Source organism: Carassius auratus, chromosome 14 (genome assembly GCF_003368295.1).
Source record: "Carassius auratus strain Wakin chromosome 14, ASM336829v1, whole genome shotgun sequence".
Lineage (NCBI taxonomy): Eukaryota > Metazoa > Chordata > Actinopteri > Cypriniformes > Cyprinidae > Carassius > Carassius auratus.
Genome location: NC_039256.1, coordinates 2428013 through 2440809, shown reverse-complemented (window position 1 = coordinate 2440809; position 12797 = coordinate 2428013). Strand labels below are relative to the sequence as shown.

The following is a 12797-nucleotide window of genomic DNA, read 5'->3' as shown; positions in this document are numbered from 1 at the left end:
ACCGGAAAACCCGGCTGTTCCTAAAAGCTGAAGACTTCCATAGAAACCCTGTTATTTTGACAGGAAAATACAACAAAGGATATTGTTTAAATGTTTAAGTGTCAATTCACTCACTCTAACACTCAGTCTCTGCGTGTGTGTGAGAGAAAGCGACGGCGATTTGTGCCGGTACATCAAATACAGGTGCACTGCGGAGATGAACTGAGAAATAACACCTATCGCTTGACGGAGAGTGAAACTCTGAAGCCCTCAGTCAGAGTCAGAGAGTTGCGAGTGAAAATATATCTGTGCTAAATTTATACTTAGCCTCCATCTCACACACTGGCAAGCCCGAAGCCCAAAGTGGCCAGTCAGTTACTGTCACTGTGTTACCTGTTTTTTTTTTTTTTTAATGGTTTTAATGTCAAGCCCTGGTTATAGAGTAGCTATGTACAATAGCATTTTCATGAATGTGTTTTTGTTTGTATCCTTGTACTTTGACAGCCAAATGAAGTACAGAAACCAGATGGTCAGGTTTAGTGGTAGAGACTCACATGTACTGTTATCAGAATATCACACTCAGAAAGAACTGTTGTATATAAATAAAGATGAGACATTAAAAATGTTGGTGTTGTTCTTGTTATGCACATAATATGAGGGGTGATTATGTAATGTTTAGTGGAAATGTTTTTGGTTTCATATGAGTATATGCATTCAACTAACAATACACACTTGAAGACTCAAGACAAGCCCATGTTTTTTCCCTGTGTGTGTGTGTGTGTGTGTGTGTGTGTGTGTGTGTGTGTGTGTGTAATGAATAGCCAGCAGTGTAATTAGGAAGCTGCAGGGTGCAGCAAGGAAGTTCCTTCAATTTTTGGTTTGATGTTGTTGTTGTTGTTTTGCTGGATGTCCTGACCTGTTATATATTTATGATGGTGTTTTACCCTATAAACCTGCTGTGACATATTTCATACACAAATTTCAAAGGTCTCTTAATAATCGTTACAATCAATACCTTTGCTAAAAATCCAGTTGTTCACAATCTACTGCGTGCCTTCTGCCATCTGTTAGTCTGTACATTTTTATCAAGTAAAAGGCCTTTCAGTGTAATTCAGCTGCTGCTTCTCGTGTCAGATCTTGTCTGATTGTGATCAAGTAAAGGTCAGAATAAGGTCAGTAATATCTCCAGATGAACTCTTCCTGGACTGAAGCAGCTCAGCTTTACTTGATTCTTCATCAATCATGTTTTAGAGTCTCAGATCTGATCCTCAGGATCTTTTGAGGAGCTTTACTTTCACTGTTCCTTAGCGGAGGAATGATCTTCACAAGCCTCCAGAACATCTCACATCTTCTGAGGAGCCTTGATTTCTTCAGCTCTCCATCACTGTGTTATATGTGCGGATTATTTACATCTCATCTCACTGAGACACATCACTGAACATATAGAGCAAACAAGCATAAACATCTCACTGATTTACATTCCAAGCTGCATAATTTCATCTCAATTTTTGACCATATAAATATCAGCATCTGCATATTTTGCTAATTCTCAAAACTTGTGTTGAATATGAGCTCCATGTTATCCTACTATATGCACAATTAAAGCCTGTTGTGTCTATTGTTTCATATGTCAGGCTTCACAGTTTTAATAAATAAAAGTCTCCATTAAGGCTGATAATAACATGAATATGACGTGGATTCATTGTAATTTTTGTTTCATGTCTTTTAAACTAAAACCATGTTTTACTCAGTGTGAATGAATGCCTGCATTTAGCCATTCCACTGACCGTAGCAATACATTTGATACAGTTCACAAACTCACATTTATGTTTGACCTGTGTATGCAATACATTATATATTCTGCATGCATAGAATACAAAGATCCGAAAGTGCCCTCTATTTTCAAATTGCAAGACAACCGAGTAAGGTCACGTGAGAAAACGTCTTAGTTTATTGTTGCGTAACAATGCTGCCTGTTTCACATTCTATTAAAGACGCAAGCACTAGAATGCATTGTAGTCTATGCAGTACTGACAACACTAGGTTTTTATTGTGAACAAAAACATTTATTTCGGTCTACGGTACATCAACTGAACACAACACAGTTTGTGTCCTGCCTCCGTCTACTGGACAGAGCGCTGTACTGCAGTCATGCGAACCAGCAGGCGGAGCTACATTTCTATATATGGTCCTTGGCATCACTTCCGAGGGCGGGGCCTCGCTTTCGATTGGCTCAACTGGTGTCCATCACCTCGGGTCGATAGCAAACGAGCTAACTAGCTCCACACAGCCAAAACACAGTGCGGCGGCAGACCCGCGGTTTATTTATTTTAATATATTTTTTTATTTATTTTATTATTTTTAAATATTAAAACATTAAAACGGTTGTTTGCAGAGACTGGGACGAAAGAGGAGGTATGTTGGTTATTGTGTGAGTACTTAGTTAATTGGAAACAGTGCAGTTTAACGTTACACGCTACCGGAGAGATAGAAAGATTAGCTTAATGTAGATGCAAATATATACAGCAGCCCTTCTGTGTTATTTAACACGAATTGGATTACAATTTCAGTATTGTTTAAGGTTTACAGTGTAATTAACTTTATGAAAAGTTTATTTTTATTTTTTTTTACTATAAGGAGGTACTTGCTAGTTTAATCAGTCCGCGTTTGTTTGCTGCTTTATTTCCTCGGCTAACTTGTGTGCCATTGCTGTTATGAACATTTTGCTAGCAGATAACATTAACCTTATATAAACTAGTTTATCAGATTTAGCTCTCTGTGTAACGTTAACAGAGCTACTTTTAACCTTTATTGAGCATCTCTACAGTAACTTGAGTTAATAAAACAATAGTTATATGTTATTCCATTCCGCAGTAACGATTACAAATAATAATGTTTGAACTAGAGCAAAACCTTTCAGCATTTATCTTTTTTTTAAAGGTAATAATTATTTGTAGTTTATTAACTAGATTACATTTTTGTTGTAGATTACTCATGAATTCAAATCCATTAACTGGAGGCCTATAAATAAAAGCATAAAAATAATGAATAAAATGAACTGTAAAAAGGAAATCAGGTGTAGTGCTTTGAGAGATGCATAGAGATATGTTGATGACTGTTGTTGTTTGTTGTAGTTTGATTCCTGACACTCACACTGTGTTATTGTAGGAGAATGGTGGTCCCTGATGGAGTGAGTGCCCTTCAGTCGGCGGACAGAGGTGATGCAGACGAGGTGATGTCCAGCTCCGAGCCAGAGTTCGGTCCCCATCTGACCGCGGTGGAGCTGGAGGAGGTGCGTAAGCTTCAGGAGCTGGTGCGCCGTCTGGAGGTCCAGAATCAAGCGCTTCGCTCCAGGGGCAGCAGACTCGTGCTGGGGGCCGCCAGCAACAGCAACAGCAACCTCTCCACCGGAGCCAACATCAGTAACCTGCACGACGGCATGGACACTTCTCCCGGAGCAGAGGATGCTGGGAAGCGGGCGCTGTCGCCTCCAGCGGGCTGCAGTAGCAGCGAGGACATGTCTCCAGTGCCTGAGACCTCCAGGCCGGAGGATGAGGAGGAGAGGTCCAGATTCCTGAGCTCGCCGGGTGCTTCAGCCTCCGAACACACGCTGGGCCGCTTCGAGCCCAGTCTGTCTCCTGAGATGTGTGATTCTGAGACGCTGGGAGCGAGGGATGCGGGTATGGACCAGTCCGCCCTGGACGAGGTGGATGAGCTTGATTTAGAGACGTGTGCTCAGGCCGAGGACGAAGACCGCTGGTGGGTGTATTCATCTTTTTATTATAATCGCACATTGCACTAAAAAAGTAGAACAGACATATTTACAGAATCCATTATATTTTAACTCATTCTTCAAATAAAAACAGCACAACGGGTTTTGTGCATGTTGTGAGTCGATGGCTAGGTGTCGTTATGGGATTGTGCTCTTATACTTAAGGCTGGAAATCCTGACTGCAGCAGTTCACTCCGGATCGCCCAGGAAAAGCACACGAATTTGTGAGAAATCCAGGTTAATAAAAACACAACGTCCCTTACAATTGGCCCAAATCAAAAGAGCCCCTTCTCTAGGATATTCTGTCCTCTAGGTTGTTTTAGATACCCATTTCATCATTTACCCAATGCAAATCATGTCTCAGATGTCAGGAAAACCTCAGCTGATTTGCATGATTTGTTTTATGAACTCGCGGTACATCTGCTGTAATGTTATGAGATAATGAGACTGTGTTGTCATTCTGGTTGAAAATCAGCATTTCAGGGGGATCTTAATATTAATAAACTAATAAATTGGATTATTTGGCTACACGCCTTTATTTTTAGTCCATTCTGCGTTGATTTAATTAATAAAGCATTCCCAAAAGCAGTCAATAATAAGGAACGGCTAATCTCTGTAATTTCCAGTAGAGTAATGGGGCAGTGGTTTGGCGTCGGCAGCAGTTAGCCGCTATGCATGTCCATGTCTGTAGCGTGTTTGCTAGCAGTGCTGGGGACGTATGTTTGGTGAGGTGCTAAGCAGCTTTATGCTTCATGTGATCCGTGCTGAAACAGATGATCGTTATGAACCGGATGGTGAGCAGAGCAGCTTTTAATAGGATCTGTTATATAAAGCCTCAGTGTTTTGTTTCGGTTGGGATATTTGTACATTGTCTCTCATTTCTCAGGTAAATGTGAAGTAAAGGAAATATAAATACAGCTAATAGTCTTTTGAGATGCTTTATGGGGTTTAGGCCTGGTCAGTCTCTCACCTTCGGTTGAGGCGGCATAAACTCTGTAGTGCTGTTATTAGGATTACTCTGTGTTTGGGAAACCTGTTGAAACACAGTCATTATTTCTGTACTCCCATTCGGTTGCTACCGTCTTGTGTTCTCGAGCTTTCTGACTTCACAACAGTGAAAGAGACGTGTGAGCGGTCCAGTCTCAGTTATTTTGTTCTGCTCTGAAGGAACTGAAAGCTTGTTGTGTCTGTGTCGGAGAGAATGGACTGTATTGACACAGCTGCTCATGATGCATGGATGCTTCACAAATAAACATCAAGCAAACGAATTCCAGGTCGTTCTGTGAATGTGTCCTGGTTTTCTCTCTGTAGGTTGTACGTTTCACCGAAGAAGCAGGTTGTGGCTGAGCAGGGGCCCGAATCTCCTCTGAAATGGTGTCGGAAGTTCCTCGATCATCCCAGTCCAGAGACCGAAGTCGCCTGTCGGACGCTCATCCACCGGCTAGACCAAAGTACGGAAACATGAACACATTCATGTGTAATAGCAACAGTATTTTATGGTGATGTTCTTTGTATACACTTGAATACAGAATGACCATATTATTTAGGTTAGAGCGCTTTGACTCACCACTAAACAAAAGAAAGATGATCTTTCACTGCTACTATTGTGCCACTCTTTTCCAGGGAAATATTGTCCTGCGACAGGTTCTGCTTTTACTGTCACACCGTGAATCTGCACTTCAAGTGATGAAACTGGAATAGTGATATCTTTTCCGTATGGTGACATAATCTCAAACTAATTATTAAAAAAGAAAAAAACATATATACACACATTGATTCTGTGCTTCAAGAGTTGATTGGATGTTGAGATATGGGCTCTGGAGAGAGATGAACATGAGCTTTCATTAATTTATTTAATTTCATAAAAAAGGGACAGTGTACATTAATCAACATTTGTGAATGTAAATGTACCCAAATTAGCCCAAAGGCTAGTTTTCATTGGTAGATCCCTTTGCCAGATGTTATTAGGAGGAAAACAAGATCACCCCTCGGCTCTTAATGCATAGTGTTTCCTTCTGGAGCATCAGTGAATGTTTGAATCTTGTTTAATAGTTGTGTTTGAGTGCCTCAATTGTCCTCAGTGTGAAAAGATGAATCTCAAAATCATACGGTCACTGCTGGAAAGGGTTCAAATATGCAAAAGATGCTGGAAAACTGAAGAGTTCCCAAACTTTCACATGCCACTGTAGCCACCCAAAAATGACAATTCACTCATCATTTACTCACTCTCATGTTGCTAAAAATCTTTCTTCTGTGGGACATGTAAGAAGATATTTTGAAGAAATGTTTTTGCCCTCATAATGAAAGTTGGAGTCCGAAACAACGCTGGAAGCGACTGACTCTCACTGTGAGGGTGAAAAACAAACCAAATACTGAGACATTTTTCACAGGATCTTGTTTTGAGGTTTCAGACCGCACGAGGGAGAGCACAGTGTGATCGTGTGATCGGGTGGTTGACTTGCGCTGATGCTGTGTGTGATTTGTGTGTTTTGTAGCGTCCAGATGGAAGAACGTGTACAGCAGCTCGTCTCTGTCCAGTGAGGCAGGCGTCTCCACGTCCTCGTCTGCTGGGTACCTCAAATCAACTAACAAAACACTACTAACCTCTGGCAGCTCAGGTATGGCATGACCCCAGTCACTGCGCTTCACACACACACACACACACTGCTGTGGACGGAGCTGGTGTGTACAGTACACATCGAGCAGGTGACAGGATCAGGTTTCATGCATGAGGTGTCTCTGGCTGGCACACTCTTCATCTGTGTGTGTTGTGTGTGTAAAAACCTGTTTGGTCATGAGTAACACCTCTGCATGAGTTTCTGCTGTATAACGATCCTCGACAGCAGCTAGAAGGGATGTTTAATTGCTTCGCTGCATAAGTGGAACTCACTTGATGTACTTTGGGAAGAGATTTGAAGAACATCCACTTTTGGATGCGAACTGTTTATAATAATCTGACCTTTTAAATCGGAATAATTTTCAAATAAATGAACTATTTTGATAACCGATTCATCTGTATATTTATATATTTCTATATATGGTGTTTTCCCGATGTATTTGTCTGTGGGAATGTGCTGTTCACAGTTTGAGAGTGAAGTGAATGTTTTCTGCAGCTAACTGGTGATCAGATTTGTTGAAGATCCTGTGTTCTCCTCAGGTTTACTGAGTGTGTTTTGGGTCGTTCCCAGGTCTCACGGGCGTTCCCCCTGCGCTCAGCTCTCAGTCGTCTGTGGACAGTGAGGTAAGCACCTCGGATGACTCCATCTCTATGGGCTACAAGCTGCAGGACCTGACGGATGTCCAGATAATGGCTCGTCTGCAGGAGGAGAGTGAGTGTCCAAATGCAAATAGACGTGGGATATGGAAATGCTTTCTGTTCTTGAATGTCCTTTGTTCGTTTCAAACTCTCTGACAAAGGTTCGGACAAACTGTGCACTTTTGGAGATTAACCGAGTCTGTTGTGTAACTATTACACAGCAGCTGAGAGTGAAAGCACAAAGGTTTTATTATTCGACCAACCATAGGAATTTAAAAAGACTTATGTGGTTTGACCTCTTTACTTTCTAATAGAGTTGTTCCGATTCCGATACTAGTATCGGAAATATCTCCGATACCACAACAAATTCTGGCATCGGCGAGTACATGAACCCATATACCGATCCGATACCATTTTCTTAAAAAAGACCTAGTTATGACCGCAAGCTTTGCCTAACCGCTGCACGGTTCTTCTTCGCTGCTCAAAATGCATTGAAAACACAGGAAGTTGTGCTGTGTTGCCACAAGCAACCCCTGTTTAGAGCAGCGAAGAAGAAATGAAAACGCGTTAGCAGCCCTGATCTATATATGACTGGATCACTCATCACATTCTAAACTGCCAAAAGACAGTGAAGCCGCTTCTATATTATAGATCAGTGGTTAGCAGTATGTCTCTGTAGTACCGGTAGTTACAGACTCTCGAGTATATTCAGTACCGGCAACTGCGTTCAGTCGCTTCCGTGTAAGTCAAAACGCAGGGCTCCAGACAGTAGCCGAATATATACTAGTGTCTGTGAATATTAAACTGCAAAATACTATTTAAATATTACTCCCGCAAAATCTACATCTCTGTGGGTGACTGGCACAGATGCGCGAGAGCTCGCTGTTTTGTAGTCTCTGCTGTGTGTCATGAGGACACGAACGCATAAACCGTCACTTCATGAGAATTTACCGTTTCATTTGAGAATACTGTCATATCATAAACACAGACACTCAAAGATCTTCATGGCAGCCCATTAAAATAAATGTTTGGTTTACATGAGTAAATTGACAATATATAAAGCTACTGTTGTAGCCTACAGTAATAATAATACATCTCTATAATAATAATAATTATGCCTAGATGGTTGCTTGTTTTTTACTTGTTTTGTTGTAAAGAGATTATCTGATTAATAGATCTTTTTTGTTGCAGTTTTTTTATACAGTTATATTGTAAAACTTAAATACCTTTTTTAGTTTGCGGTGTTAGATTTTTGGCTGCATTTGAAGTTCTTTTTTGCATAAGAAAATAAATAATACTGTCAAATTCATGTTAGATAATAAAAATACTGTAATAAATACAGTAGTTCACCATGTATTTGTTCATGTTTTATTGAGGGATCTGTCTGAAGCACACCATAAAAAAATTCTAGCAATTTACACAGGGCTAGTAGTATATACAGCTGTATATACAGATATACACCCAGGTATCGGATCAGTACTCGGTATCGGCCGATACCCTGAGCCCAGGTATCGGAATCGGTATCGGGAAGAGAAAAAGGGTATCGGAACATCTCTACTTTCTAAATACCTGTTCCTCAGCTTAGTTTAGTTTTGTTATGGAAGACATTAGTGCTCAGTTTGAGCTTTCTGTGTGCACTGCTGTTTCTGTGAAGAGAACTTGTGCTAAACTACACCTGTCTGGGTGTTGTTCAGGTCTCCGTCAGGACTACGCCTCGACCTCGGCCTCGCGCCGCAGCTCTTCGTCCTCCCTGCAGTCTCTGCGTCGAGGCACCTACAGCGATCAGGAGCTGGACTCCTACAGTCTGGAGGACGAGGAGGACGAGTGCTGCTCTCTGACACACAGCTCGTCCAGCCGCCTGGCCTCTCCACGCACACGTGTGTCCCGCCGCTCCCTGCAGGGCCCGGGGCCCAAGAGCGAGGGTAGGACTCGCTGCCTCACTCACTCAGTGTCCATCAGACATCAAACCAGGGATCTGTGCTAGACGTGATCTGACTGCGATGAACTAAATACATGAACAAAGGATCGTTTAAAGGGGTCACGAAATACATTTTCAGATCTTTGCATTATGTTTCTGGAAGTTAGCTAATCACATTTTGGCTCCAAAGACATTCCATTATTAGTAAACTATATTTTACTAGAAAATAAAGTGCATTAAAACACACAACAAACAAACCTTAAATTTTTTTTAACGCACTTTGGTTTCAGTTATTTCTTAGTTATTCATGTATATCTTTATAATGCATTTTACAGTAGCACTTTATTTTACAGTTCTGTTCCTCACGTACATACTATGTACTTATTATAGTAATTACAATAACTATGTAATAACTAGGTACTAACCCTGAACCTACCCCTAAACCTAACCCTACCCCATGAAGTTACCTTGGGTTACCAGAACTGTCTTAGATAAATACACTGTAAGTACACTAAATACATGTTACTACACGCACTGTAAAATAAAGTGCAACCCATTTTACATAAAGGTTTGAAGTGTTAAAACACAACACAAAGGTTTGAAGTGTTAAAACACAACACAAGAGATTTCTGTCCCTCCATTGGAAGTCCAGGTAATTTAATTTTATCCGGGTAATTTTTCACATCTAAACAATTTGTAAGGTTGGATCTGTAAGGTTTTTTTTAATGAATCTTTGCAAATCGGATTTCCTGATAATATTATCAAGTTTCACGATGAATGTGTCTAAAGTAAGCAAGCCTGAAGAGAGGGGGCGGAGTCAGCAGAGCTCATTAACATTTAAAGGAGCATGCTACAAAACGGCTTGCTCTGAAAAGAGCTGTTTTTGACAGGGTAAAAATTTGTTTTTTACACTACCATTGAGAAATCTACCCAAACTATGTTACAGACTTTTCTAAGACCCTAAAGAATCATACTGACTTGTGGAAAAGTTGATATTTACCAAGATGTTGGATCTGGCAGCAGAGCACTGTTACTAATGTCACACATGAAAAGATGTTCATAAAGAGTCAGGATGAAGTGCACCTCAGGGAAATCCCTGCATGCAATCCTTCTGTGTTGCTGTGTGTGTGTTAAGAGGCCGTGTGTGTGTGGTTTCAGAGGAGCTCAGGCACAGCATGCCTAACCTGACCCCGCGCAGCAGCCTGCGGTCTCTGGAGGCCGTCAGAAACAGCCGTAGCATGGAGGCTAACTTACAGAGCTCAGGCCAACGCACGTCCCGTCTGCCCCAGACCCCCACAGGTGTGTACCCCGCTCCTCCACCCTCAGTGTGTGTGTGTGTGTGTGTGTGTGATCACTCCCTCAGTCTACACCATTGTTGAACTGACAATACGCTGCTGGCTCAGTTTCTCCTCCCGTCCCATCCATTGTCTCTCACAGCGTTAGTCTCTCCTTTAAACCTGTTCTTCCTGTAGTGGGAGCTGGAGCCACTCTCGCATCTCTTCTGTAGAGCCCCGAGGTGAAGATGTGTTTTTGTAGGCTCACACACATCATGGATAGAATGTAATGTCAGTGTCCTTCAAGTGACTTGACATACTTCTGAAAATCCAGCGTTTTCCAGAGGTGTAAACATGACGGCTTTCTTCTTCTGTCAGGTGGTTTGGCTTTGCTTCAAGTCAGACTGTTGAAGAAAGTGTTTACTTTTTGCGTTTCTCATGCATCAGTCATTCAGCAAATCATCCGTGGCTGTGATGTAAAGATAAAGATTGTTATCTTTATGGTGTGTGTGGGGCATTAGACTAGCAAAAAAAAGAAAAAACTCTGGATTATTGCAGAAAATAAGCTCTGTGAACAACAAAAGTTTAAAGCCCTGGCTCGCTCTGGCCTGACAGTGGAAAAGTGGCTATTGAGTGCCCTGAATAAGATCTTTCCTGGAGGGAATGTGTTCTTCGGTCACTTTGAGACGGTTTCCTTGGACAGGAGCCTGTTCATCAGATGGCATCCTGCTTTTCTTGAGCACTTCTCCAGACGTTCTCCAGCTCTGTGTTTCTCTGAGATCCAGGGCCTCATTTATAAAACACACATGCAATCGGATTTAATACTAAATTCCATCCCAGGAACAAATCTTGATTTATCAAGGGAAAAATGTTAAGTGAATGCCAGAAAACTGCAAAGTTTTTGCACTCATACCGGTAAATTTAAATAATGCAATTTTATTGAAATATAGAGAATTATGTTATGAATTATGAGCATCATATGAACTGCTTTGTCATGATTAGGTCATTATGTTGATGGATTCCTGGGATATCTCTCACACATGTTCTTCTGAACTGATTTTGTGGTCGTTCTGCGCTTGGATTTAAGATCAAACAGGGATGCATTTAGGAATATTTTGTATGCATAAGTGCATTTTGGAAACCATCGTCGTTCTCTTTATAAACGAGGCTCTAGGTTTCTGCTCGTCTGGGCAGAATAATGGCTTCTGGTTCTCTGTCACTTACAGTTATGGAGCTAAACTCCCGCTACTTTAGGGGTTTCCTGAAAGCTTCTAGGTTTTTTTGGTGTGAACAAAAATGGTAAAATCTAGACTGTGGAGTAAAATGGCTCCTTCTGTGTATTTTCAGTATTGATGGGTGTTTGTTGTTCGTGTAGGTGTATCATCTGTGAGGATGAGGGCCGAGGGCCAGTCCCCTCTCTATCTGCGGGCTCCTATGAAAGCGCTGAGTCCCGTGAGCTCTATGTCTGCGGTGCGACAGCAGGCCAAAGGGCCAGCGAGTGCCCAGCGAGGCATGAGGAGGGTGCAGTCGCCAGGTCCCACCAATGGGGCGTCCAGCTCTGCTGCTGTCACCCGTCAGACTTCAGGAAGAGGCCTGACACCCGCTTCACCTTCCTCCAGAGGCAGACTTCCACAGACGCCCAGGAGGTGAGTCACAATCAGCCAAATACACCGCTGTCGTAGCCATCGTGCAAGCTCTTAGGTATTGAGGTTACCGTTTCTCCACAGCAGATCTCTGGGAACGACCAAACCGTGTGCTCCCATCACCGATGAATCCTGGAAAGATGGATGTTACTGAAGCGGTTTCCCTCGCGGTGCTGATAAAGACATGGCAGAGAAAAATACTACAACCGGAATCAGTGCTGAGAGGAACGATGTTTGCATTCAAAGACTACAGCAAATCCATTTTCAAATATCAATATACTTTTATTTTCTTGAGAATGGGGATGTATGAAAAAAGTACGAGAACTTGAATAGTGAAAAAGGTTTGATGTCTCGTAGTACATGTAGTTTTTGTGAAACAATGTGTGGAATTTAATTCCTAAATGCTGTGGTGTAACCTGCTGTTGGTTTTGCATGTTCATCTATTTTAGAAATGAAGGATATATATGATTTTTATTTGTGGAAAAAATTGAGAATTTTTAATTTGATGAAGGAATCTGATTCTGTAAAGCAAGACGTTTGTCCGTTTTGTATGGTCAAGAGAAAACACAGCAATATTGAAAGACCGTTTTCACAAAAAAATTGACCTCAGAGGAGAAGAAAACACTTGTCATTATTATTTTTTTTTTTTAACTGAGATCACATCATTGTGCCAAGGTGCATTACTACTGCAACACTGTTCCTCCTTAATTCAGAGTGTTACTTCACTTTCAGGAAGTTTCAATATGCATTTTGATGCCTGTGTAGTCTAGGTGTACTAAGCCAGTGAAATTTGAATTATCTGAGTATGCAATGACAATGGGGTGCCTCAGAAAATCAATAAATCAATTTCAGCAATAAACCAGGCGTTTTATTCATTGCAGGGTTCTTTCTTTGCTTTGCAAGTTAGAGTAACACATTAGAAAACTACCCGAAATACATTTGCAGTACATGTGTT

At 41.4% G+C, this 12797-nt stretch overlaps 1 protein-coding gene across 3 annotated transcripts; it reads left to right on the top strand.

Annotated features, from left to right (window-relative positions):
* The first annotated feature begins 2235 nt into the window (after positions 1 to 2235).
* LOC113113414 (SLAIN motif-containing protein-like) lies at positions 2236 to 12717 on the top strand. 3 transcript variants are annotated; one of them, XM_026279588.1, is made up of 9 exons: positions 2236 to 2394; positions 3148 to 3738; positions 5063 to 5202; positions 6247 to 6369; positions 6940 to 7080; positions 8702 to 8929; positions 10084 to 10224; positions 11575 to 11845; positions 11930 to 12717. In XM_026279588.1, the coding sequence occupies exons 2-9, from the start codon at positions 3152 to 3154 to the stop codon at positions 11994 to 11996; spliced, it is 1698 nt and encodes a 565-aa protein (XP_026135373.1). In that variant the 5' UTR covers positions 2236 to 2394; positions 3148 to 3151; the 3' UTR covers positions 11997 to 12717. The 3 variants fall into 3 exon arrangements, with proteins under 3 accessions (XP_026135373.1, XP_026135370.1, XP_026135371.1); XM_026279585.1 differs by having other exon boundaries at positions 11927 to 12717; XM_026279586.1 differs by having other exon boundaries at positions 2240 to 2394; positions 3114 to 3738; positions 11927 to 12717.
* The last annotated feature ends 80 nt before the right edge of the window (positions 12718 to 12797 follow it).

Coding starts and splice junctions, on each gene's coding strand:
- LOC113113414 (XM_026279585.1), top strand. CDS start 3,152: ATGGTGGTCCCTGATGGAGTGAGTGCCCTTCAGTCGGCGGACAGAGGT. Junction 7,081..8,701: donor GGCTCGTCTGCAGGAGGAGA/GTGAGTGTCCAA, acceptor GGTGTTGTTCAG/GTCTCCGTCAGGACTACGCC. Junction 8,930..10,083: donor CCCGGGGCCCAAGAGCGAGG/GTAGGACTCGCT, acceptor GTGTGGTTTCAG/AGGAGCTCAGGCACAGCATG.